Source organism: Penicillium solitum (genome assembly GCF_028829755.1).
Source record: "Penicillium solitum strain IBT 25940 chromosome Unknown utg000005l_segment0_segment0, whole genome shotgun sequence".
NCBI lineage: Eukaryota > Fungi > Ascomycota > Eurotiomycetes > Eurotiales > Aspergillaceae > Penicillium > Penicillium solitum.
In genome coordinates this window covers 239,984-265,766 of record NW_027072125.1, presented here as the reverse complement: position 1 = coordinate 265,766, position 25,783 = coordinate 239,984, and the positions used below count along the sequence as shown (strand labels likewise).

General features: G+C 49.1%; 12 protein-coding genes across 12 annotated transcripts; 8 read left to right on the top strand and 4 right to left on the bottom strand.

Moving 5' to 3' along the window:
- Window positions 1-234: 234 nt before the first annotated feature.
- N7455_007694 (putative AMP binding domain protein) lies at window positions 235-6,531 on the bottom strand. Its single transcript, XM_040958447.2, has 6 exons — window positions 6,411-6,531; window positions 6,332-6,354; window positions 2,322-6,196; window positions 2,061-2,270; window positions 1,405-2,008; window positions 235-1,348 (listed from the first exon to the last, which is right to left on the bottom strand). The coding sequence occupies exons 1-6, from the start codon at window positions 6,468-6,470 to the stop codon at window positions 391-393; spliced, it is 5,730 nt and encodes a 1,909-aa protein (XP_040811014.2). The 5' UTR covers window positions 6,471-6,531; the 3' UTR covers window positions 235-390.
- An 813-nt stretch (window positions 6,532-7,344) lies between these two features.
- On the top strand, window positions 7,345-8,366 carry N7455_007693 (40S ribosomal protein uS7; the record flags this gene model as incomplete). The annotated part of the gene is made up of 4 exons (XM_040958494.1): window positions 7,345-7,478; window positions 7,736-7,919; window positions 7,989-8,103; window positions 8,164-8,366. 4 exons carry the CDS (start codon window positions 7,345-7,347, stop codon window positions 8,364-8,366), a joined length of 636 nt encoding a protein of 211 aa, XP_040811054.1.
- Window positions 8,367-8,867: 501 nt separating this feature from the next.
- On the top strand, window positions 8,868-11,334 carry N7455_007692 (SDA1 family protein; the record flags this gene model as incomplete). Its single annotated transcript, XM_040958521.2, has 4 exons — window positions 8,868-8,914; window positions 9,008-9,043; window positions 9,118-9,405; window positions 9,462-11,334. The coding sequence occupies 4 exons, from the start codon at window positions 8,868-8,870 to the stop codon at window positions 11,332-11,334; spliced, it is 2,244 nt and encodes a 747-aa protein (XP_040811091.1).
- A 439-nt stretch (window positions 11,335-11,773) lies between these two features.
- N7455_007691 (uncharacterized protein) lies at window positions 11,774-12,499 on the top strand (the record flags this gene model as incomplete). The annotated part of the gene is made up of 1 exon (XM_040958461.2): window positions 11,774-12,499. The coding sequence occupies one exon, from the start codon at window positions 11,774-11,776 to the stop codon at window positions 12,497-12,499; it is 726 nt and encodes a 241-aa protein (XP_040811055.2).
- A 486-nt stretch (window positions 12,500-12,985) lies between these two features.
- N7455_007690 (uncharacterized protein) lies at window positions 12,986-13,270 on the bottom strand (the record flags this gene model as incomplete). The annotated part of the gene is made up of 1 exon (XM_065605709.1): window positions 12,986-13,270. One exon carries the CDS (start codon window positions 13,268-13,270, stop codon window positions 12,986-12,988), a length of 285 nt encoding a protein of 94 aa, XP_065460658.1.
- Window positions 13,271-14,089: 819 nt separating this feature from the next.
- On the top strand, window positions 14,090-14,767 carry N7455_007689 (glutathione S-transferase family protein; the record flags this gene model as incomplete). Its single annotated transcript, XM_040958540.1, has 1 exon — window positions 14,090-14,767. The coding sequence occupies one exon, from the start codon at window positions 14,090-14,092 to the stop codon at window positions 14,765-14,767; it is 678 nt and encodes a 225-aa protein (XP_040811113.1).
- A 137-nt stretch (window positions 14,768-14,904) lies between these two features.
- N7455_007688 (uncharacterized protein) lies at window positions 14,905-15,165 on the top strand (the record flags this gene model as incomplete). Its single annotated transcript, XM_065605708.1, has 1 exon — window positions 14,905-15,165. The coding sequence occupies one exon, from the start codon at window positions 14,905-14,907 to the stop codon at window positions 15,163-15,165; it is 261 nt and encodes an 86-aa protein (XP_065460657.1).
- Window positions 15,166-15,732: 567 nt separating this feature from the next.
- Window positions 15,733-17,326, top strand: N7455_007687 (putative MFS multidrug transporter; the record flags this gene model as incomplete). The annotated part of the gene is made up of 3 exons (XM_040958422.2): window positions 15,733-15,877; window positions 15,948-16,044; window positions 16,075-17,326. 3 exons carry the CDS (start codon window positions 15,733-15,735, stop codon window positions 17,324-17,326), a joined length of 1,494 nt encoding a protein of 497 aa, XP_040811015.2.
- A 985-nt stretch (window positions 17,327-18,311) lies between these two features.
- N7455_007686 (flavin-containing monooxygenase) lies at window positions 18,312-20,267 on the bottom strand (the record flags this gene model as incomplete). Its single annotated transcript, XM_040958516.2, has 1 exon — window positions 18,312-20,267. The coding sequence occupies one exon, from the start codon at window positions 20,265-20,267 to the stop codon at window positions 18,312-18,314; it is 1,956 nt and encodes a 651-aa protein (XP_040811132.2).
- A 1,928-nt stretch (window positions 20,268-22,195) lies between these two features.
- On the top strand, window positions 22,196-22,527 carry N7455_007685 (uncharacterized protein; the record flags this gene model as incomplete). The annotated part of the gene is made up of 2 exons (XM_040958522.1): window positions 22,196-22,332; window positions 22,392-22,527. The coding sequence occupies 2 exons, from the start codon at window positions 22,196-22,198 to the stop codon at window positions 22,525-22,527; spliced, it is 273 nt and encodes a 90-aa protein (XP_040811139.1).
- A 386-nt stretch (window positions 22,528-22,913) lies between these two features.
- N7455_007684 (uncharacterized protein) lies at window positions 22,914-24,200 on the bottom strand (the record flags this gene model as incomplete). The annotated part of the gene is made up of 2 exons (XM_040958525.2): window positions 22,914-23,753; window positions 23,835-24,200. The coding sequence occupies 2 exons, from the start codon at window positions 24,198-24,200 to the stop codon at window positions 22,914-22,916; spliced, it is 1,206 nt and encodes a 401-aa protein (XP_040811136.2).
- Window positions 24,201-25,063: 863 nt separating this feature from the next.
- Window positions 25,064-25,702, top strand: N7455_007683 (uncharacterized protein; the record flags this gene model as incomplete). Its single annotated transcript, XM_040958474.2, has 1 exon — window positions 25,064-25,702. The coding sequence occupies one exon, from the start codon at window positions 25,064-25,066 to the stop codon at window positions 25,700-25,702; it is 639 nt and encodes a 212-aa protein (XP_040811096.2).
- Window positions 25,703-25,783: the final 81 nt, after the last annotated feature.

Here is a 25,783-nt window from a genome sequence, read left to right as displayed (position 1 = left end):
GAGATAGACATGGTAATGCTGTACAACGTACATGATCGGCATGTCGGTGATAGGTTGGAAGTTATGGGGGAAGTCGATCAGTCGGAGTACAATACAACAGACAACAGACAGACGTGGAGTATAAAAATGATCGGCGATTGCGAGCTTGCGGACGTCGATGGTGTTAGGGTGGGTCGAGATAATAATGATCAACAAAAAGAATTTTATCTACAACATGCGAAGAAAAGATATACTGGGTATGTACAAATTGCAACCATAGAGCTAAGGTATTGGGGATAAACCGGATAAAGAAGATGCAATGCTGGAAAAATCATCAGAACTGTCAAGCAAACACGCTATGGGCAGCGTTTTCAATGGCAACAAATCATTTCAAATCTACAATGCATGCGCTCAATCCAAGTTCAAGCCTCGTAGTTGCCGATGAGGTGGTGCAGCATTGTTGCTGCCCCTGCGGTGGAAGTCATGTCCGTTTTCTGCACCTAGTGCCGACTGGTACATGAGAGCTTCTTGGGGCCAATCGTCGACTCTCCCGCTGTCCTGTGTGCCTGGACGTGCTGGCTCAGCATGGGCTGTGCCAATAGGCTGGCCATTGTTTTGGTTCCATCCCTGATGGCTAGGAAGTGGCTCTCGTCCCATCGAGGGGTGTTCATCGCTAGGATATCCATACGATTGAGACTGGGCGGGGGTGTCGGCCATGTCAAAACTGAACCGGAAATCCCGGTCCGCATTGGCGGTACTCGCGGTGGAATCCAATGTGTCATAGTGATGGTCGTCAAACTCGGTTACAATCGTGGCGGACTGTGGCTCCTTGATGTGAGGCACACCGGGGCTAGGCTTCGGAACAGGAGTGGCAGCCACACTATTGTCAGTGGCACTCCCAAGTTCATGCGGCATAGACCCAGAGCGGTCGCCGTGATAACTAGCCGCGGGATGATTGGTCTCCACCAGTGTCACCCCAGCTGGAGAACGAGGGACACCCGCGTCGATATCCGGATTCATTGTAGACTGTCGGATGCTGGTGCCCATGGTGCTTCCAGGCTTGGAAACTCGGCTCATACGATGCTGAGGCAGGTCCGCAAATGGGCTATCGCCCTCCAGGTCACGAATGCTGAACTGAGCAATGGTTCGCAGCTTCCGGGTAACCCACGAGGCGAGAACCTTTCCGCGCTGCTTCTCGCCTAGACGGGAGCGGGGGAAGTCGCCACGGGAGACGAATGCGACAATATCCGCAACAACCTGGTGCTCCATGAGGATAGCATCAACAATGACGGGGACAAGGGCGGCTAGATAGGCCTTGCGGGTAACCTCAACAACGACGACAACCAAGCCACCGGCTTGGAAAATAGCACTGAGAATGTTATGTTAGCCTCTATGTCTGATCTGAGAGGAATGCTATTTACTTACCATCCTCCAGTCACGATGTTGCGGTGGCAATTCTCTACGGAGTTTTCAAGGTCCATAGGGAAGTGGTTGAGTCCATTGACCTCGAAGGTCTCGCCGATGTTGCCAAGGAGGAACAGCACTTGCATATCAACTGGCTGGCCGCCAGGACCGATCGGCCGAGTAACGGTGTGAAGGAAACCAAGATCACCAGTACGGACGTAAGGCACGCTGGGATCGCCGTCTGCAACTCTGCCGTTCAACCGCTCCGAGTCAAATTCTTGCTTTGACTTATAGAATCCCTGAGCGCAAGCGTCGGACTGGACCCAGATCTCACCGTACTCTCCAACATGTGCGAGAGTGCAGGTCTCCGGGTTAACAATCGCAATCTGTGTGTTAACTGGTACCATACCCGAATCCTGCAGCAAAAGCGCGGTGGGATCGGCATCGGGGTCTACGGGGTAGATAAGACCTTGACGGAGGCTTCGCAAGTCGAGCCATAGCTCGATCGGCTCAATGCACATGTATGACCGTGTGGTAACCATCGGGTTGAGAACGTGCGAGTAAATGACGTTGATCGAGGTACGGTCCAAGCTGGCGTTGGCGAAATGTAGGCGTACCTTTCCATCTGTGTAATCGGATTAGCTTCTCTTCATGGCAGTAATGGCGATGACACGTACAGATGTCCGTTCTAGGTCGACCCTCTGCGGAAATCATGAGGTTCTTCAATTCTTGAAGCTGGAAGCCTTTTCCAGCCATGGCACTCATCGCATAGTCCAACATCTGACTGGTGGCATAAGTGTCCTTGATCTTGTATCGAGCAAGTGTTACGAAGAGTGTCATTGGGTTTTGAGCGAAGTCGACTGGCGAAACAAGATATGTAGGTGCACCTGGGGTAACACGTTAGAATGGAAATCTTTATAGGTTAACAGCAAACTTACCGACGAAAATGCCCATCAGACAAGTGTGTAAAAATCCCAGACCCAAGGTACTTCGGACGCTTCCAAGCACTGGCCTCGAGCTTGTCATTTGGCAGGTTTCTTTTTGAACCTTGCACATGCCCATGATGGTTTCATGGGAAATTTGGACCGAGATTCTTCGCTGATCTGGGGTCCAATAAGTCCAAACCAGAGCGGGCTGGTTGGCCTGGAGCCAGGTATCCTTCACAGTGTAGCCGAGCTCGCGACATCCGTGGGACTGCTTCGAGGGCTTTGTGGTGTTGTAAATAGCAGGTACACCAATGTGAAGAACCTGGGCGGACTGCTTGATATGTTGCGACACAAGCTTCTGCCTCATGACATGGTCAACCTCGGTATTGACGATGATGGCCTTGACGTTGAAGTCGCTGATGATGTGCAAGAATGCAGGGGCATCCTCTGAAAGACGGTTTTGATCGATAGGAGCCATCGGGATGACAACGGCACCTAAGCACAGACAAGCATGAATGGCATAGATGTACTCTTCTGAGTGGGTGTACATCAGCACAAGATGATCTCCTGGTCGTACTTTCACCTTGTTCTTGAGGTAGGTCGCCACTGCAGAGACCTTTAGGTCAAACTTCTTCCAGGTGACGCCCTTTCCTTCCTTTCCACGACCATCGATAGAGCAGTAAGCCAGTTCTTCGGCTTGACGGGAAACTCGCCATTGAAGAAGGTCGACAATAGTTTTGAAGTTATTCAATGGAGTGGAAGTTCGGTCATCCATTACCACATCGCGATAATCCACACCCGAGTATTGCTTTTCTTGATAGGCAAGCAAGTCTTGTCTTGATGCCAGAGCAGTAGGGGACCAGATTCCACCCTCGGGGTCAACACCGATGGGCAGATTCAACACTGAACGTTCAACTCCAAACTTGACATGCACCGCTTGCAGCATGCCGGACTCGAAATCTTTGCGACAGAGCATGTTGCCAATTTCTTGTCTGCCGTTCTTGGTGACGCGCGGCAGACTGTTTGGGGCTGTAAGTAGAACACAATACACTCGCAGATGATGCTCTTGGTACAATACCTCCATACACCTGTCGGCGAGCGAATCAAGGAGAACCGAGTCGAGCTGCCTTGGCGGACCACCAGAAGTTGTTGGCGCCGTCGAGGCCGAGTAAGACTCCAAAACGATAACCGGAAGATGTTCTTCATTGACAAACACATCAAAGGCGGTACAATCATGAATTTTCGGCACCTTCTTGAGAATGCTAACAGTTAAATGTTGAACGAAGAAGTATCGATGTTCCACAATCTCTTGGCCGTGTTCAACCCACTCGACCTTTTGGCGGAGACGATCCTCGTAGAGACCAAGTATGAAAAGTCTGCCCTCAATCACACATCCGAGCAGACCAGTGCGCAGGAACTCAGGTTCCACGAGTATCGGGGTGGGGTTAGGCTCTTCGAATTTGTAGGGACGAGCATGGAAAATGGCCTCTGTGTGTTTTGGCAATGCCCAGAAGCCACCAGAAAGAGAGGGCGAATCAACCCAGATCTCACCAATAACATTTGGCGTACAGAGGAGATTAGTCTCCGGATCAACGACGGCCAGTGTTGCATCGGGAATTGGGTAGCCGAAAGCGCCAACGCGTACAGCATGCGGCATACTGCTGGCGTACTTTCGCGCATCCTCGCCCATGGCCAGTACAACCACTTCATTGCTCTTCAAGGCCTCTTTGTCTAAAAGGACTTCACTGAGCTCGTTCTTGGGGCTCTGCTTGATCGTAGAAACTCGTGAGCCACCGCCCAGAAGACTACTTCCGAAGCCAGTTTTAGTCTCAGATTTGGTGAGGCTCTCGTCTTCTTTTTTAGCGTCATCGCGACTGGCTGGGTCCATTTCATGGGTCAAAGCACATCCCATTCGCTCTTCACCACCGAGCCAATCACGCATACTAATAACCATACCTCCATGTTCTGGCAAGCAGAGCATCGGAGCCACAATTTCTCTAGCCCGTGGGTTCCTCATTGGACGGAGCCATCTGTCTGCTAGGATTTCATGGAACTCAGGGTCGAGAGTAAGGGTGTCGATGAGACAAATTTTGACGCTGCTGAAATTGGGCTCCGAGTTCTTCTTGAAATGTCTGGTCGACATCGGATCTTGCTGGTAGTTGTAGGTGGCGATCTTCAAGCCAGAGTAATCGGTCGCCATGACTGATGCCTTGTACTTGGTGATGAGATGGGCATACAAACCGGGTGTTTCTACCGCCCGGTCCTCGTGCCAAACGGTCGTATGGCCGCCGTAAACGGTCAAGAGAATGGCTATGATCATACCAATTCCTTGTCTTGGATCAAGGTAACTGATGATAGTCTCTCCCTTAGTGCCATACTGCCTGGCGTTTGACTCCGCAGGGACTGTAGAAATGATCGCACTCAGGCATGCCATTTGGTGCATGATAGTTCGGTGGCTCATCACAACACCTCGCATATCACCCGTTGGGGCTCTTGCAAACTCGATATAGGCCAGATCAGGGACCTGCAGCGCAGGCGTATCGTCCTTCTTCTTTGGATTGAAACTGCCGAACTCATTCGTCTTCCACCACTCAACGCCTCGTGGCCAACTGAGCTTTTGTGCTGTGATATCGCGTTGGAAGTTCTTCAGGTTGTTCTCGGTTGTCAAAGCTAGGTGTGCCTGGGTCGAGGTGAGCACGATATTCAGACTTGTGTAGTCATCCAAACTGTTGATAGGCACGGCGACAACTCCTGCAATAAAGCAGCCTAAGAGCGCGACAGCGAACTCGATAATCTCAGTTTCGCGATAGATGAGAGCGACGCGATCTCCGCGATATAGATTACTCTTATCACGAATGACTTGAGCAACTTTCTCTGCGCGGCTAGACAGCTTTTCCCACGTTATCGACGCAACCTCCTTGCCCTTTGCATCCAGCACCCAATATGCGGCCTGCTTGGGGTGAGCTCGAGCACGGTGCCGTAAGACCGTGGGAAGGTTGTCGAAGTTGGACATGGGGATATTTTTGTCGTGCGGATCGTTCAATGCGAAAGGAATCTCCCGAGGTTCGAGGGGAAGTAAATGCTCAATAGTTGGTCCATGGTGAAGATCCGCCCCGGCGGGCATCAATGGCGGGGCCATGTTTGCTGTTGGCGAAAAGGCTTCCCCGGACTGAGAATAGCGGTGGAAGCCACCGCCATAGCTATCCCTATAATCATCATGCTGTTGCCCCGCAAAGTCGGAAAAGTAGCCTTGTTGGGAATCAAGCATTGTTGACTGTCGCGTGGGTCCTCCAGATGCTGGATCGTAAGGTGCCACGCCGTCGTCCGCATACTCAGGTTGAGCGTGTTCGGCGGGGGCATACTCCTGGGGATATTCCTGAGCGTACTCCTCGGCGTACTCCTGAGTATACTCGGGCTGAGACATATACTCGGGCTGAGAATTCGGGTTGAACGCGTAGTTCTGACTCATCAAGGTTGCCGTTCTGGAGCCATCCTGGCCTTGCGACACTGGGATCGGGGGTTTAGGAAGGAATAGGGAGTCGTAAGAGCTTCCTGAAGGCGCGCGATCATGGGCTTGGAGCATGCCTTCTCTGCTATGAGACCCTAGCGATGCCTGCGACTGATCTTGCGTATGTATACCAGCACCTTGGGTATATCCGACGCCTCCGCTGCCCTGCGAGCCGTTGTAACTGCCTGCGTAGATAGGGGAAGCGATGTGTGGCAGGGAAGAATCGGCAGTTGGTGGGCGAACGCTCAAAATGGCCGGCGGGGCCCTTCCAGGGCTGGCTGGGGATGCATCATAGCCAAGACCGGTCTGTTGATTAATCTCAAGGGGCTTGTTGGGACCGAAATATTGCGAGAGTAGGACCGTACGTCGCTTCTGGTATCTTCTTGTTGTTAGTTTTCCAATGTATTTGCTGGTCCAAACAGCCCCTGTCGAAATAACCGTATCTATGACACGGAACAACTGGCTTGTAATACTGCTTGTGGCCTGGGATGGTGTATTTAGGCAAGTCGCTTACCCTTTCTCGGTGATATCGCCCTCCTGTCATGGATCATGCATGAGCAAAAGGATACAACAATTGCACAAAGTGTACATACCTCCAATTCGCGATCTAGGTTCCGCAAAGCGGCCTGGATCTCGGGAGACTCTTCCGCCATTTGGAAGGAGGGTCGGAAAGCCTCAATTCGGGGGAACGTATCAAAAGCGCGGGGGAGGGATGGGGGGTACGAAGTCAAGAACGCCTCATCGCAATGAGCGTCTCGAGGGCGCAGGAGAGGGGTGGCGGATTTGCCAAGTGCAGCCCTGATAGCCGCAGATTGTAGTTACCGGGGTGTAAGTCGAATAACAGTCAATCCGTCGTGTCTCTAGTCTCCGCGCAAGACACCCGCAACGTCACCCGCTAAGGCGGTCAGGCGAGCCGAGAGCCTGAGACATGCGATGGAGAGACTATAGCTCCATACAGGTATGGCTGTCTCAGTTATATATAGAACAGAAAGACCACATACTATGTTGTACATCTATAGTATGGAAGCCTATTACATTGAGTTCCGATGGAAATTGTGGCTGCTCAGGTACTGTCTGACTTGGGTGTATCGCGTGTCTTAGTCCAGGCTCGGAACTACTAGAAATGAGACACCAATTTTACACCAATTCGGGACTAGGTTTGTGTATTCAGACGGACAATTTTGTCTTGAATTGCACAAACATAGGATTGAGATTGGATCAAATACTAGTACTGTTCAGTAGCATTAGTAGACAAGCAATGTGATCAATATAAGGCTGTGAGTATTTGGTTTTCCCCGGTGTCAGGTGCTGATCATAATAAAGTTTGATTCTTCAGGCAGTAAGGCAGCAAGGCCACAAGGCAAAGATCAGGTGATCTCCACTCTCAGCCTACCCTAATCACATGACCCCCGCACAACCTAAGCGAGTCACACCAATTTCTTTCTTGGATACCCGGAACCTCATCGACGTTCAACCACCAAACGACAACCCGGTCATTTTCCCACGAACCCCTCCCGCACAGTCAACATGTCCGACAACGGGGACGTCGAGGTCGCCGCCTTCCCTGTCCTGCCCAAGGAGGTTCTGGCCGAGCAGGGCAGCATCAAGCTGTTCAACAAGTGGAGCTACGATGATGTCGAGATCCGGGATATTTCCCTGACGTGAGTCTTTCTATCAGGTCGTCTATGCGCCGAGTGAATTCCTGTTGTGTGCGAGAGAAAAAAAAACGAGTTGAATTGGTGGAATGGCAAGACTTTTTCGACAACTTGAAGGGGATATCGAAATTCTGTATCGGAGGAAACACAACACGACATGGGACTGGTTTTCTCTTCGCACACAGCAGGAAATCAACAGCGCACACAAGGACCGGCAATTGCGCGACTATCAGATTTACAGAGGTGCTGACCCGCCATCATAGCGACTACGTCCAGATCCGCTCCCCCGTCTACCTCTCCCACTCTGCCGGTCGCTATGCCGCCAAGCGTTTCCGCAAGGCTCAGTGCCCCATCATCGAGCGTCTCACCAACTCCCTCATGATGAACGGCCGCAACAACGGAAAGAAGCTCCTCGCTGTCCGCATCGTCGCTCACGCTTTCGAGATTGTATGTGCCACTCCGACCGATTCAACCATTACAACTATCCAATTCAGACACTAATCTTCAACTCTACAGGTCCACATCATGACCGACCAGAACCCTCTCCAGGTTGCCGTTGACGCCATTGTCAACTGCGGTCCCCGTGAGGACTCCACCCGTATCGGTAGCCAGGGTACCGTCCGTCGCCAGGGTAAGTGAAGAAAAAGAAGTCTCATCTCGCCACTGATATCAAATGCTAACTCCATTCCAGCCGTCGATGTGTCTCCCCTCCGTCGCGTGAACCAGTCCATCTCTCTGCTCACCATCGGTGCCCGCGAGGCCTCTTTCCGCAACATCAAGAGCATTGCTGAGTGCCTTGCTGAGGAGCTGATCAACGCTGCCAAGGGTTCTTCCAACTCCTACGCTATCAAGAAGAAGGACGAGCTCGAGCGTGTTGCCAAGAGCAACCGGTAAAGGGGTTGTGTTGGATTTGTTCTCCGTTTGGTCCTCTGTTTGCGTATACTGGAGTGGACGGGGTTTTAACCGGGATTCAGTGGATTCGCATGCATCTGCAAGGCTGTACATAATGTGATACAGTCAAGGAGGAAGCACGATCTTAAAAGGGAACGCATTCGGACGGCTTTCTTTGTAGTTGTGATGCGATCATGAAGACCTTGGGTCGTAAAGGCCTATTTCCTAAAAAAGAAAAAATTTCTTTTATTCTCGTTTTTGAATGGATCTAGCAATATAGATCGAACGTGGATCAGAATGTAGAATGTAATAAATGATCAAATATCTGATGTCTTAACGGCTTAAATGTTTACAATTTGATATTTTGATAGTTCTAGCCAAATCAGATATTGCCAAGGTTGAGATTTTCCATCGCTTATCGATACGGAGAATACGGAGAAAAAAAAGTTTCGGACCTCCAACATACCCTTTCCCAACCACCACATTCTTATTACCACCGTCAAAATGGTGAAAAGAAAGCTTGGAGCCTTGGAAAAGGTCGAGGCTGACCTGTATGTTCATCTTGTCTAAACCGATGCGCCCATGATCAATCGATCAGAGGCTTCAGTCCCGTGATACTAACATCATTTCTTTGCGATTTGCAGGCCCAATTTACAGCACAAGATTCGCAGGGATCCCAAGTAGGTTATACGCAGAGATTTTTCATGATCTATTGCACTCGATCGGGGACTAATTACCGCTTTGCGCTATTCAGGTCTTATATCGAGGATTTCCGCGCCCAACACTACCAATATGAATCCCACCGTGAGATTTTCATGGCGGCACCCTCATCCGCTACGGATACCGGTGTGATCTCCCTTCGGGATCTCATTGACTTCATTTCTCATGTGGCCGACTGCTACCCAGGGATCTGCAAGGACTTCCCGCAACAGCTCATTGACATGCTCATGCAGCACCACTTGGTGTTGGAGACAGAGTTGCGGGAGAAGCTGGTTGGAAGTTTGGTGCTCTTGAAGAAGAAGGATCTTATGGATTCAGCAACGTATGTAGACCCACTTGTCCTTACTTCCCTGCTATTGATTCTAACCGCTACTCCAGGCTACTCCACACTCTCTTCCCCATCCTCATCTCTACACCTAGCAAGACCCTACGCGCTCTGCTCTTCCAGAAGATTCTCTCTGAGCTGCGGACCGCAAACTCAAAGACCACTAACCACAAGCTGAACCGAACTATGCAAACCGTTCTATTCAACTTGGTCACATCAGACCGCACATCGGCTAAAGGCCTGTGGGCAATCAAGATCACCAGAGAGCTATGGAAGCGCCAAATCTGGACCGAGGCTAAGGCCGTTGAAATCATGAAGGAGTCAGCCTTGTCGCAAAATGAGAAGGTCATCATCGGTGGAGTTCGTTTCTTCCTTGGTGGCGATAAGGAGCGCGAGGAATTGGAGGACGAAGATAGTGACGAAGAGGTCAATGTTGGTCAAGTTAAGCACCAACTTACCATCAACAAGAAGACCAGAAAGAAGGCCCGTGTCGCCGAAAAGGCCATCAAAGCGGTCAGGAACAAGGAGCGCAAGAAGGGAAACCCTGCTCCCCTCAACTTCTCCGCGCTTCATTTGCTGCATGATCCCCAGGGATTCGCGGATAACATGTTCTTCAAGCATCTCCAGAACGGCAAGTCCAAGTTAAATTTGGAGCAAAAGCTCCAAGTGCTCCAGCTGGTCTCCCGCCTGGTCGGCTTGCACAAGTTGCACATCATGCCGCTCTATTCTTACTTCCAAAAGTTCCTTACACCCCGCCAACCTTCTGTGACTTCATTCCTGGCATCCCTGGCCCAAGCCTCCCACGACTTGGTACCCCCTGATGTTCTCGAGCCTCTGGTTCAGAAGATTGCAAACGAGTTCGTGTCCGAAGCATCTGCAGGTGAAGTTGCGACAGCTGGTCTGAATGCCATTCGTGAAATTTGTGCTAGACAGCCTTTGGCTATTGAAGAGACTCTGTTGCAGGATCTTGTCATGTACAAGAAGAGTAAGGATAAGGGTGTCATGATGGCCTCCAAGGGTCTCCTCAGTCTTTACCGCGATGTTGGTGCGCAGATGCTGAAGAAGCGTGACCGTGGCAAGGAGGCCGCAATGAGTCTGCGCTCTGGTGAGAGACAAGAGAGACGCTACGGTGAGCAGGCGGCTGGCGAAATCGAGGGCCTGGAACTCTTGGCCAAGTGGAAAGACGAGGAGCGCCGCAAGAAGAACATCGAGAATGGTCTTCCATCTGATGCCGAAGATAACGAAGAGGAGAACGATGAAGCCGACTGGGCAGCCTGGAACGTCGAAGATGACGAGGACAGTGATATTGATGGAGAATGGATCAATGTGGAGGAAGATGTTGAGATTGTACTGAGCGACTCCGAAGATGAAGGCAAGCCGGCATCCAAGAAGGCCAAACAGGAAGAAGAGGCCAAGAAGGCCTCCGAAAAAGAGGTGGAAGCCGACAAAGCCATTGATTTCATGAAACTGGCCACCACCCGCATTCTCACTCCCGCTGATCTCGCCAAACTTACGGAGCTTCGCGCCCAGGCAGCAGCTGAGGCCACTCTTCCAGGCAACAAGGGCCGCGTCGCTGCCCCATGGACCTCCCGCCATACCGATGACCCATTGACCGCTGGCGAGATCGAGGGTCTTGCTGCCCTATCTGCCGCCAAGGCCACTCGTGAGGAACGTATTGCCCACGCCAAGGAGGGCAAGACCGATCGCTCTGATCATATGAGCAAGGAGGCTCGTCGCAAGGAGCGCAAGGAGGAGCAAGGAAAGAGTACTACCAACAAGGAGAAGGCTCGCAAGAAGAACTTCCTCATGACGCTGGGTAAGGCGCGTAGCAAGAACAAGAGAAGTTTGGTGGAGACTCGTGCTGTGCTTCGGGCTCACGTCGACCGTGGCAAGAGAGGTGGACGCAGAGGAAACGTTGGCCAGTGATAGGCCTTTTATGTCCTTTAAAAATAATGATTTGTTATATACAGTACATTACTTTTGTTGCAGGCTCGCAGGATAGATTATAAAGAGCATATACTACCCTCATGACCATGGTTTTACTACATTCGAATCCGACCAATATAGAAAGACTGTGTACGGAGTAGTATCTTTGTAAAAGAAGTCCACTAATCAAATGTAATAGATTGGCTCCAAGACGCGATCTAAGTGGGGGTGGTAATATGCGATCAACGCGTACCGCGTTAAGTGGCGGTCCCGTTGCCCGAGCAGCCCTCGATTTTCCTTTTTCCCCTCTTTCTTCCCTTTTACACTCCACTACGTCACTCCCTGGACATTTTTGAGAGAATACTATCCTGAGATCTGAAATCACATACCTCATTCTATTCAAATACATATCTCCCGTGTCCCAAACCCCTATTCCAAAATGCCGATGCCACCCAGCACCGACTTGTCGAAGCGTCGACGCTTCCAACCTCCTATCACAACCTTCTTCACATCTGCCTCGGAACCAGTGTCTTCAGATACCCCTGCGGTATCGCATCACCACCATTACGCCGCAGAAACATTCTCTGCCCACCCCGTCGTGCCTGCCAAAGTTCAATCCTCACTCCTGTCCGTCGGAATGCGGGTCCGGAAATCTGTCGCAGATGGATATAGAACCCACATGTCCAAGACAGAACAAAAGGCCCCACTCCCTGCACCTGTCGCTCAGACCCCTCGTGCTCAACCTTACTATGACAGCAGACCTTCTGAGCTGCCGCCGTTTTCTGGCGCTGGCAAATCCTCTTTCAGCCACGATGACTACCTCGTCACTGACGATGGTGACGCATACTCGATCCCACCAAGCAGCCAGGACTCGACTGTGTCATTGGCCTTGGGCGGTCAAAAGCGGGCTTTGGAATTAGATGGTGATATTCTCGTCGATGAGGATGCTGATGAATCATTCAACAATTTCGGCGCATCCTGGCGCGAGAACTCTCATGGACGAGCCATCCTGTCTCCGAATTTGGGCCAAAATCGACGTATCCTTGCGGTGCGTCACACCAAGATTGAACAACCCACTATGGAGATGGATGATTTCGAGGAAGCTACGTTCCTCCGCCGCCGCGAGGAAGTTGATGCAGAGGATGTGCGGATGTACGGTGCTTAGACTGTTGGTTCTCGCTCCTCGTTTTCCTTCTGTTATGAGCCCCTGCATGGCATAACCTTTTATTTTCTTGCTTGTTCTCGGGGCCTGGAATCGGCTTGGTCTCTTTTGTCAGACTTGTATTATACCCCTTGTTGTTCTATGTTTCTATGTTGTATCATATTGTCTTGTATCATTATCTTTTCCCACCTGCAGAGCAGTGAATGTGACTTGTCAAGGCCGTTAGTTCATACTTTTAGATTCTTGTAATCAGGTTTGTAGTTATTTAACTTCAGGGTCTACTCCAACAAGGGGGTAGATGTCATGGATGCTCCAAAATAATCAGTGCAATTGTTACCAGGCATCACCTGGACTAGCCGCCCTCAAACTAACACTGAAATAAATAACACAAAAAATAAAGCAATTAGCTACATTTTGTATATAAAAGAACGGTCACCAAACGTTAGATATATCCCTACGTCTCGAAATATAGTCCCAAATTATTCCAAATCACCAACCTAGCAATCTTGTCCAGTATACTTGAATCTTCAAAAATCTCGGAAGTCGGAGAGGGGGATTATTATCTGATAGCACCAAAACAGTCTCCTTTTTGCGAGTACGATGGTCATCATTGACAACGTTAATGGTGTCCTTCAAGGTAGCGCCGAAATCAGTATCAACGTCGCCAAGCTCTCCCAACTCAATATCTGGATCTTCTTGCATGTCTTGCTTGAGCGAGTTCCGGTTTATTCGATATCGAACGAGAGGAGTTATCCAGGTGTCACTCGAGGCCATGGTTTAAACGTACAGGTATTTTAGAGATGAAAAGTGTGGGATAGAAAAGAGAGGTATGTAGATAGTATGCGGTATGTAGTAGTTATATATATATCTACATCCGTATATGTGATAGTAGCTAATTGACTTTCCACTTCCGTTGTATCGCCGCTTTTGCTCACGGAGTAAAGTATATTATGTTGTGGTTCATAGGTTATATACCGGACTACTGCATTTTCATTCCAAGGTTATGCTGTTAATTGTCTATATATGTAGCAGTATGTACCGGATTTTAGGCCGATGCCCGATTGGGATGGCCCCGCTTTATGTTTGGAATGACAAGCCATGCTTAATAATGCTCATATCATGCTCAGTGAACGTCCAGGATGTATGCAGTCAGTACTCAGGTCATCGAGTGCTTAGACTACAGTGTTGATGACCTCGGGACCAATGCCCAGGTGGTCCACAGGTTGGCTCCACAATTATTAGTCCGGGCAAACCAGTTTTGTTTGTATAGTTTGTATAGTTTGTTTGTATAGTTTATACTGTTTGTGCTGTTTGTGTCAGTTGCATAGTCCGTGATTTGTATTGATCGATAACTTAGGGCCTAATAAATGCTGATGAAAATCATAAAGAGAATTAACTCTCCAGCTGACGAGACAATTAACTATCCAGCTTACCAACCGTTCGGCCTTCCTGGGTACCGAACTGAGTAATTCATGTCCTGATGTTCCCGCCATTGGAGTATACCGGTGCTTATAAGCAGACCAACCCTCGATCCTTGTTGTCTCTGTATCAAACTATCTTCCTCCCAATTAAACAATCATTAATTTACTCGCCATGTCTCTCCAAACCATCACTCTCTGGACCCTCAAGGGCCACGCCGGCACGCCCAATCCCTGGAAGGTCCTCATGATCCTGGAGGAGCTCAAGCTTCCCTACGAGCCCAAGTTGGTCGATCTCGCCGACCTAAAGAAGGAACCCTATGAATCTATCAATCCCAATGGTCGTGTCCCCGCCCTCGAGGATCCAAATACCGGAATCACCATATGGGAATCCGGCGCCATCCTCGAGTACCTGGTGGACACATACGATAAGGAACACACCATCAGCTTCCCCGCCGGCTCAAAGGAGTACTACGAAAGTAAGCAGTGGCTACACTACCAGGTGTCCGGCCAGGGACCGTACTTCGGGCAGGCCGCCTGGTTTACGATCTACCACCCCGAGAAGGTCCCCAGTGCGGTCGAGCGCTATGTTAACGAGATCCGGCGTGTTTCCGGTGTGCTCAACCGATCTCTCCAGAACAAGGAGTACCTCGTTGGCGGAAAGTACAGCTATGTTGATGCTGTTTTTGTGCCATGGTTTGAGGTGGCTGGGCTTCTCTGGTCGAACGAAATAGATCTCGAGAAGAACTTCCCGCATGTTAATTCCTGGTTGAACCGTATAAAGGCTCGTCCGGCTGTTGCCAAGACCATTGATGATAAGGCGAAGGCCGCGGCTGCTGCGGAAGGGAAATAAGGCAATGTGATGGAAGTTGAAACTCCTAGATAGTAGGCAAAGTTATTAGTGTTGAATCCAAATATTGAACGGTACATTTTGCATTGCCAATTCAATATCGAGTCTGATAATAGTTAGATGAGAATCAATCCTGGAGCATGGTAGAGGCGGTAGAGCTCTGCTATATTCTTCTGCTTAGTGGATCGGCGGTGCTCGTACGGAGTATTCTTCGCATGAACGACGCGCCTGGTAGAGCAGCGTATCCCGCTGGGACTATGGTCAATGAATTGCAGCAAAACGGTGATAGCGTCATGATATTCTTATCGCGGGTTGACCCATTCAGCGGGTCTCTTCCAGAATTCTATGCTTTCGATGATGATGGTAAGGGTGTGATGTGTGAACCGATGTGTACTTTGTAACGGTGTGGGTATCACGTGAACACGCCCTAAATAAATCATGCCCACCTGTAGACCGAGCCAATCATTGTGCTTGTTTCCAACTCATCGTGTCTACCTCTCGTCTGGAGGATTTTAAACCATTCGGATGTCTTGTCTAAGATGAAAGTCTCACGCTATGATGGCTCGAGGCAGAAATCATGCCAGCAATGATCATATTCTAAAGCAAGGTGCGATCGTAAGCAGGGGAAATGCACTAGATGCACCCAACGAGACCTCTCATGCGTGTATCCTGTGGACATGGATACAACCTCGGCTTGTCGAATGAAGGCCTTTTTTATTTTCTCCACATTCTTTAATTCTACCTACAGAGTCCACTGCTCTTCTGACCCAATCAAATATGGATTTCAACTCCGGTGGGCCACCTGGACACCTTCTCAACTCACGTAATTCAACTTGTCATGTCCCCCGTTTCTAGGTCTATAAGCACAATGCTTGGCCTCTCAGAGAGAATATAAATTTCCCTTTAACCTTCAGATACCTGCCTATTCCTAACACTCATTTCTCGACAAAAGAATTGACGTCAACTTCATGTCTTCTTCACCCCAAACTGACCAACCAGAGCGTAGTACTTCTGATTCAACGCAAGCATCTACCACCCCAGAGCCACTTTACACAATATTTGATAAAAGACAAAAATGGTTGATTATCTTAATCGTTTCGTTCGCTGCAACTTGTAAGTCTCGCTATATGACATCTTCTCATGCCCATATGTCGCATAATTGATAATTTAACTTTTATCCCAGTTTCTGGCTTTGCATCGAATATCTACTTCCCAGCGCTGCCAACCACTGCAGATGACTTGAAAGTGTCCCTGGAACTGGTGAATTTGACAGTTACCTCGTATGTCATCTTTCAATGAATGGCGCCAAGTTTCTGGGGCCCACTGTCCGACGTTCGAGGTCGTCGGATTGCGTACACATGCACGTTTGTCGTATTCATTGGTGCATGTATTGAACACGCAGAAACCAAGAACTATGCTACTCTCATCGTGCTCCGATGTCTTCAGAGTACTGGCAGTGCCAGCACTATCGCTATTGGGTCTGGTGTCATCAGCGACATCACCACCCGAGATGACCGAGGAGGCTTTATGGGGATTTTACAAGCAGGACTTCTTGTACCCGTTGCCGTAGGACCGGATATTGGCGGTGGTATCATTGGGTCTCTAGGATGGAGGGCCGTCTTCTGGTTCTTGACTATATACGGTGGCGTCTTTCTTGTTTCGCTACTAGTTCTGCTACCAGAGACACTTCGGTCACTAGTGGCAAACGGGAGCTTGAAACCACCTAATCCGTTGACAAAATTTCCTCTTAACACTTATCAGAAGTCTACCAAACTCAAGTGGGACCATGAAGCATCACCACCGGAGCTTGCCGCAAGAAAGAAAATCGACATCTTTGGACCATTTCGCATCCTGAGCAGCAAATTTGCAGCCCCTATCATCATCTTCCTCGCCATCTACCATGCAGTCTGGCAGATGAGCATTACAGCCATGTCTTCTCTGTTCAAAACCCGTTATGGTCTGAGTGAAACCCAGATCGGTCTAACATCCATCGCCAATGGTGTCGGCTCGATGGTCGGAACTTTGATCACTGGCAATATTCTGGATATGGACTACCGCCGCGTTAAAGCCAACTTTGAATCTCATTTATCTGCTGTGGGGGCTGAATCTGGGAATAGTTCGTCAGATGTCCCATTTAACCAGGAAGAAGACTTCCCCATCGAAAAAGCCTGCCTTCGACTTGTTCCCGTTTTTTCTTTCCTGCAATGTCTTTCACTTATTATCTTTGGCTGGAGCATTAAAGACTCCCACCGCGTTCACATTGCCATCCCTATAATTTCCACCTTCATCGTTGGATGGACGGCTGTCTCTACACAGTCGGTCATCATGACCTACCTTGTCGATATTTTCCTAGGTCAGGGTGCTGCGGTTAGCGCTAGTCTCAATCTCGCTAGATGCTTGTTCGCCGCTGGTGGTACCAGCTTCGTAATGCTGATGATCAACGGCATCGGCGTGGGCCTCAGTTTCACTGTTTGCGTTATAGTACGGGCCGTCGCACTGATCGGGCCTCTTGTACAGTGGAAATTTGCTGGTGGTTGGAGAAAAGATACCGCATCTCCATGACAGCGGTGGTCGGTAACTATGCGAATATTTGAATAAATATAGACAACAAGAGCGTGGCTGACTCCGCGGTGGACCCAGCGCATGAAAGAACCCTGGCTTCTCTAGTCCCAGAGTTGGTTTTGACCACCGGGCAGCGGCGAGTGCCTCAGAGGGGTGAGGTAGAGGAAGCACGACCCGACAATCAGGCATTGCCAACACAGCACAGCAAGGTCCATCGTGGGACAGGAAATGAAAACCAGATCAATAGAGTAAGGCGATCCTATACTTAAATGACTGTCACATTGACGGGAAATGGGTTGGAATGGCATGTGCATGGGCATAGGGTGATCTCACAAGACACAGCCACGGACAGAAGATGAGACTTACTGGAGTTTTGTTTGTCTCAGCCATTGTTGCAAAATTGGTTCTAGTTTAAAGTGAATACGATCAGAGAGATGAAAAAGGAATTATGGTGGAGATGCACAATTTCTGTGTGAGTTGGTAGAAAAGAAAGAAAGAAGAAGAAAGAGAGAAAGAAAGAGAGAGAGGAGGAGGGATTGGGAAAGAGAGAATTACACGCGTAGAAATTACCTCCAGGTTAGTGATAGCACATCAAACAATATCTGAGAGTATTCCTCAATTGTCTTTCTACTATATGTTCAGTTTGTATTCACCCGCTGATCAGGCGTCTGTCACCACAACTTGCCTGAGATTCCAGCACTATAATCATCACATTTTTGGATATTAGGGAATAGGCAGTTTATTATGGAAGCTCTCCTAGCTTATACCTAGTTATATAGGCGAGGTGCTACTCAATATATACCACCTATGAATCAAGTTTTAATCCATACAAGGCCCTTGCTTAACGGGCCACAAGATGATCCACGTAGAACAAGATGAAGAAACAGAGATAGATGAAGGTGTTGAATCGATCTACGGCCATAGGGCCCTTTTATGCTCCGTGAGGACAAAGAGAGGTCTGAAAAGCAAGCAAAGCCTGACTGCATCATTGCCTTGTTGCTTGATCCATGTGCACCACAATACCCTTCATGTCACCTTTAGCTCGCCAATCTTCAATAACTCCAATCCAATGCTCAATTCCCGAGCCCCAAAGACCAGACCGCGCTAAGACCATCTGTTGCTCGGGTGGCACACGATCAAGGTCACCCTCCAGATTGAAGTATCCTGGTGTGCATCCAATTGCAACCCCCATCGGCGCAGAATGCATCATCACTTGTATGCCCCAAGCCTCTGCTGCCTCCGTGGACGGCGCAATAACAAAGTTTGCACCATTGGCCCTACGATTCGCTTCTGTCAATATGTACGATATGTGCTTCGCGTACTCGTCGAGGTTGAACCGATAGTTTCCACTTGTAGACGCCTGTTGAGGCCCGGAGAGGAAGAGATTGGGGAACTTGGCATCGATAACACCGTGTAGCGTTGTGGGGCCCGAGCGAGGCCATTCCTCGCTCATGGTGACTCCATTCAAACCTATGACTGACATGTTTGCTTTCTCAGATGGCGTACCAGCCGGTGGTGCGAGGAAGCCTGTCGCGAAAACAACTACATCGGCTTGGTAGGTCTTGTCACCGATAACCATGGAGTCTGCCGTCATCCGGTCGATACCCTTGCCATCGGTATCGACAAGAGTCACGTTGTCTTGGTTGAAGGTCTTGAGGTAGTCGTCGTGGAATAGAGGTCGTTTACACCATACAGGATACCAAGGCTTCAGTTTCTCTGCAATGGCAGGATCCTTTACCTCTTCATGCACGCGAGCATGGATGCGGTGTTGACGGGGAGTGTCAATCTCAACTAATCTCGCCGTATATGCGGGGATTTCTTCGGGCAATTTAGGTCCCTCTGTATGCCCAGTTAAACCAACTAAGCCAGGAGCGCAGGTCCACCCATCGTTGACCAGGTTGACTGCTGGCATTTTGCCAAGAGTGAAATGTTGGTGGAAGTTCCGCATTCGCTCGCGTTGCCATCCTTTCGATCTTGCAACCTCCTTATGGAACCATTCTTCATCTGTCTCTCGCTGGTCACGAACGTCAACCGAGGCCGGCGTCCGCTGTACGACATAGAGGTGCTTGCACCATTGTGCGAGCTGTGGAACGATTTGTACCGCCGTCGCCCCTGTGCCGATAATCACGACCCGCTTATCCCTCAATTTGGCAAGCACTGGGTCTTTTGGAGATCCACCAGTGACATCGTATGCCCAACGAGCAGAATGGAACATATCACCTTGGTAATCCAGAATCCCCGGGATGTTCGGCAGCTTGGGCCAGTTAAGGACACCAGCAGCAATGGTAACAAACCTGGAGCGAATCTGGAGAGTCTCCGGAGATTGGCCCTTGCGAGACTGGATTAGATCGACCCACCATTCTTTGGAATCATCATCCCAAACAATCTTCTGTGCTTGAGTTTGGAAAACGGCACAGTCTATCAGTCCCCATTTCTGCGCAACAAGATTGGCATACTCCCGGATCTCTTCGCCCTGCGAATACCGATGCTTGGGTACGTATCCCGTCTCCTCCAGATATGGAAGATATGTATAGCTCTCAATGTCACACATAAGCCCTGGATATCGATTCCAGTACCAGGTGCCACCAAATCCACCAGCCGGGTCGATGATGCGAATGTCTTCGGCTGGTACTCCAGCCTCTATCATGCGGACGGCATTCTGTATCCCACCCCATCCGGCACCGATAATGAGTATTTCGCTTCGGTTATTGATGAACTTGGCTCGGAGGGGTTGGACTACTGCTGGATCAACCCACGGATCATCGGCGAAACGCTCATACTGGGCTGACTTTGAAACTTCGATAAACTGTGCGTTTCCATCGTCGCGGAGACGTTTCTTTCTTTCTTCCTCGTAGCGGGCTTTTGTTTGGGCCAGTTGGGTGGGATCAACCTCCTCATTGGGGGTGGATAGAGTGTCCCTGTCTTTACTGCTGTTGGACATGGTAACAATGTGTATTGATGAGTTCAAGTTGAATTAAACGCTGGAGGTAAAAAGGAATAAAGCTAGTTTATTTAGACAGTTGCAAATGTTAAAGCTGAAGCCAGCTGCGTCAGCTAATTTCTTTGTTTACCCCGCGGCCCCCTGGGCAGCCACCGGGGGCTGAACGGGGGCTGAACTGTGATTATGGTGGATGGTCGGTTTCATTTATCATCCTCGCGAGCAATATACCGGCTACAGCAACTACATGTATGAGAAAGGCATATATGTAGAGTTGTTTGAGTCTACAAGAGTGTCCCACTTCCTAAAAGAACCTGGGGCCCAAGAAGGAAACCCAGCAAGTTGATAATTAGGCCAGAGAGCACTAAATCCAAGGACACTACTTGCTACCTAATTGGCTTGCTTGAAAGCCTAGCACAATAAACGTCAGCTTTCGCGATACTAAGGGATATACGGTTCGGTATAGCTGCTATCACTTGATGAGCCAAGGTTTTATTTTAAAACCAAGGATAATGAAGAGTCATTGCTGCGTATTGGATCTTTTAAACATCTAGGTCATTACAAGGACCAGTTCTCAACCTTGCGGTCTAGCCGGCGTTCCTCTACAATGTTCTTAATAATTTCTGGCAAAATAGCTGCCAGCTCCTCTACATCAGCATCAGAGAGGAAACCCCGGAACCAAATCAGCAAAGGTGGAACATTCGAGGCTGTATATGCTCTGACATACGGGTCGGTTCCGCACTCACAATTCAGCATCATACCAAATCCTGCATACAAAAGAACCTAAGCGTTGAGCCCAAACAGTGAATTCAGAGAGGTGTAGGGGTGTGCATTCTCAATCGGCAACTATCCCCTAATTGTATCCTCCGTATATCGACGAGTACATAATAAACTGTGCAAAAATAAGAGGGCAGGTTCCCCACTACAATGGGTAATCTGAGTATTGTGATCAACTATGATGGATGCCATCACTCGTTGAGCCAAGATCTTACTTCATGACTGTTACTTCATAACCAAGGATAATGAGGAGCAATGGTGAAAGAAAATCTGACTTTATTGATATCAAAAATTACCCCCGGCGCAGTCCCTGCTGGGCAAATCTCCGGCCCTGTACGAAGCCCGCAATACATTGACATGTCGAGGGATACTAACCAGTGCCGGTCACAGAGCCAGCCTCCGCAGCGACGAGGAGGGCTTTTTCGGCCTCTTTGGCTAGAAGAAATATCAGTACCTGTCTTGCTGTCTCTTGGAATGCATGAGATGCATTGATTCAATCCAGAGACCGTGAGACTTACCTCGAATCACTTTTTGGGACTGCACACATCAATGTATCTCATCATTATACCATCTCAAAGATTGATTGCTCACGTTGGAGGGGGCAGGGGGAGCCATGGTGGCCTGGGCACGGTTGTCAGTTGAGCGCATTGGCATGGGATAGCACACGAGACACGGCCATCAAAATAATATGAGACTTACAGGAGTTTTGGTCTTCTCGGACATTTCGACTCGAGGAGATGGCAACAAAATCAAAGAAAGAAGAGGTTCAGGTCAATTGGGACGGGTTTCTGTTGCTTGTCAAGAGAAAAGAAAGAAGAAGAGGAGGGAAAGGGAGAGGGAGAGGGAAAGGGAAAGGAAACAACCCCAGGAGGAAGGAGCACACTTAGGCAGGAGCACTACACATCACCACACATTCATAGTACTTCACAATACTTCATACTACCACATACTATCTTGAGGGCTGCTAGTATGCCCATCTGCGAGTATTATTAGTCACTTATTTTTTAGTTTGTGTTCACTTATTCCTCACTTTGTGTTCACCACGATGGCTTTCCTTGAAAGAACTACCCTAGCTGACTCTTACAGATGCTTTCTTGTCTCACCAGTCTAGCATGATGAAACCTGGCTCACGCTTGTCGAGTACGAGTATAAACATGTCCAGTATCCGGGAGACAATTTCCCAACCTCCACACCACAAGTCGTTGATTCTGAACAAAACTCCGTTTCTCAAAGCTGCCTCTACCTCGAAATTTGCCGTTCAGCAAGATGCAAGAATACGGCTCATGGAACAGTGAGAAGCGATACCCATAATTCTCATGTCCAAATGTGTTTGTGTCTGAATAAACGTAGACACCACCAACGATGTCTCCGGGGTCCTCTGCCCGATGTAGATGTGGAGGAACTGGCAGCCCTCTTGCCAGGGATTATCAAGAACATTATGGAGGAGCGTCGGCTAGACCGCAAAGTTGAGAACTGGTCCTTGTAATGACCTAGATGTTTGAAAATAAACAACAATGGGTCTTCATTATCCTTGGGTTTGAAGTAAAATCTCGGTTCATCAAGTAATAGCATCCATGATAACTACTTGGTCCAAACATGCATGGTTGCCTAATGAATATGCCTGGTGCATCAGGCTTCCAGTCGAGAGGTGCTTTCACTACAGAATTAACAAAGGATCAAATTTGCCTTCATAGGCCGCTTGACATTGAATGGTACATATTACCATGATAAAATATAATCTGGGATATTAAAATTAGAAAGAAAGACCTTGATAGTATTAACCCTCAAGATCAAATGAATTGGAAGATACCGTGAAACGCCATATACTGTACACCCCGGAACGCCATATGTAAACATTCAAGTCATATCCTCTCAACCAAAGAGATACTTCTGCCAGCTCTGTTTCCAAGGTTTCCAGGTCCCCCCAAACCGATGGTTAATACAAGCATGCTGACTATTGAAGTCCTCCGACCCAGAATGCCGCTGTCCATTACCCCAAGCGTTGACCGGTAGAACACACAGCCCCCCCAGCAGCTTGCCAGCCTTGGCCTCGGGACCCTCAACGCAGACCGGCTTTTGAATCCCGTGGAAAGGAGCCCACGTCACACGCTGTATAGACGAAGCCAAAGACGAGAACTTAGCGTCCGCATCCGCAGACTGCTGAACTAATGGATGCGTAGATGGCAATGTATCCGATAGAACATCGAGAATGGCATCTGTAAACACGCCTGGCCCGGTAATCTCCATCGTATCCATTTCGTTGTATCTCCCGCTCCAAAAATGACTCCCGTCGGTTCGTTTCTTCGTATGCGCTAGGACACGGACGATGATCTCTCTCAGTAGCGGACTGAACCGTTGTGGCGCATACATCGTGTACTGGATGAAGCCGTATCGCCGCGCCCAGTGCCAGTCGCGCATCTTCTGCGGCGATGCGAAGGGCTCGTCGATTTCGATTCCGACGACTAGCGAGACATTTGCGTTGACGGTGTTGTCTTTGAAGAGGGAGTCGCGTAGTGAGGGGCAGGATTTGATGCTTCGTGCAGGGTAGACGTCGAGGTCTGCATAGTACCCGCCGTAGTACCATAGAATCAGGTAGCGGAGGAGATCGCCCCGGTGGACGGAGTGTGGGTATGATTTGTAGTGTCGGGCGATGTCTGGGATGGATTCCAGAGTCTCGAAAACGAATTTGTCCGCCCAGTCGGCTTGGACGAGCTGCAAAATAATCAAGTCAGTCACGGTGACTCAAGCTGGTATTTAATTACCAAGATATAAATTGTTCGTTGTTGGTCTTACCTTGTATTTCCATTCCGAGTTCTTTTGTTCGAATTGGATTGAATCGTCGCTTCGCTCGCTGGCACCTGGTAGCATAATCTGCCACAGTGTGTCTGTCACATCCTCGTCGTGTCGCATTTCCCTTTCTATCTCCATAGTGCGTAGCGCATTGGAGAGGTTGATCTCGTATTCATAGTCTGGGGTCGCGCGAAATGTAGACTGGTGAAGATATCGTGGTCGGTCTTCCCCGTGCGACTTCTCATTGCGGGGGTCGAGCCTGTATGTTGGCGTGGGAACGGACTTGAAAAGAATGAACAGGGTCAGTATCGCGGCCACCAGGACATATTTATGCCGGTTCGGAGAGCCTAGAAACACGCGATTCCTCATGGTGAGTGGTGAAAGGACGATCCATAACACATGCGAGATACGGTAGAGGGGTGGATTTTCTTTGGGCTGTCAGCTTTAACCCCCAAACGAACCTCGGGAAGGCTTCGCCTCATTGGTTTCAGCTGATTGGTGTAACTGTGATGGACCCTGAATGGTGGGCTTTCAGGAGATTAGCTAGTGCTGATTGTGATATTTGGAGATCTAGAAGTTGATAAGACTGTAAGTAGGTATTGTGATTCTTCTCTTTGATTTCCAGTTCATTAACCTCCAATATAAGAATATAAGAATACGAATGGAACATCTGAACATTCCTGCATGTTTTTACTTGGGGGGGGGGGGTTCAGCCCGTGTGGATGTCTTGGCACAGTCTTGGCAATCTTAATCGGGAATTATGGAACGATAAGGCACGAGTAGGAACTCTTCTAGAAAAGCTTGGCTATGCTTTGTATAACATCATAATTTTTCATTTAATATATTTAGAATGAGTGTGAATCTTACAATTAGTACTATTCTCTCATTTCATTCAATTCATTCAATTCATCCAATTTATCTAATTTTTGAAATAGCAAATATGGCCTGAATTAGTTTGATAATCCTCGATTCATCTGGCTACCTAGTCCTCAACACCCAAAACACGTAAACTTCCAGCTTCGAAATCACGTGCCACAACAGCTAAGCAAGTATTGTTTACATCGAGTAGATGGCTCGATTCTCTCTTTCTCTTCGACAAGCCTTCATCCTCAGTCAAACCTCACCGTATATGCTCTCTTCCATAAGGGAGATAGCAAGGCCTCTACGGGTATGCGTGACCTCCAATAAGCAAAATATGAGACGGAAATGAGCTTACAATCTCATTTAGTGCGATGGCAACCAATCCAAGCATCCCCAGACAAGTCGCAAGACAAATTAGGCAACAAAACCAAACTCGAGGCCGTACAACAGGACGTTCCGGCGTCCCGAACTCCCAGAACAGTATCTACCGATCTGACCAATACCACAGCCCTATCAGGCCTGGTATGGGCAGCAGCCGCTTCGCCACTGTTCAAGATGACGTGCAAGATCCTTCTGAACCTGACCCTATGGAACTTGATCCGATGGAAATCGACACTCCTGTTCAAGAACCTGCACCAACTACCACCGAAGCTCAGACGAATGCGCAATCTGGGGAGAATGGAGTTTACAGCCACACCTTCTACATTCCCATTCGCTCTCGCCCCATGCCGACTCTTGACCTGCACGTGTTGACCGCCGCTCGCGTTGAAGTGGCTCACATTCAGAGAGTGGGACTCCCAGTTCTGCAAACCTTCCCCGAGCGACCTGGACCCCATGTCTACATTCGTATTGATACTGACCAGCCAAACCGCGACAATGCCTTAATGGACGCCAATCTTCGGATGGGTACCATGCAGGACATGATTCGCGATGGCTTCGGCTGGTTCTCGGGTTTGCCTTACCGCCATCCGCATTTTGAGGTTAAATTCCTCCGTGGTCGACGCCTCTAGGTTGAGGCTTTATGACTGAATGAATTTCTCAGCTTTATGACCACTGTTTCAGGGTTAGAAGTGGGATTGATGAGCTTAGTA

Coding starts and splice junctions, on each gene's coding strand:
- N7455_007694 (XM_040958447.2), bottom strand. CDS start 6,470: ATGGCGGAAGAGTCTCCCGAGATCCAGGCCGCTTTGCGGAACCTAGAT. Junction 6,355..6,410: donor ACCTAGATCGCGAATTGGAG/GTATGTACACTT, acceptor GATCCATGACAG/GAGGGCGATATCACCGAGAA. Junction 2,271..2,321: donor TCTGATGGGCATTTTCGTCG/GTAAGTTTGCTG, acceptor GTGTTACCCCAG/GTGCACCTACATATCTTGTT.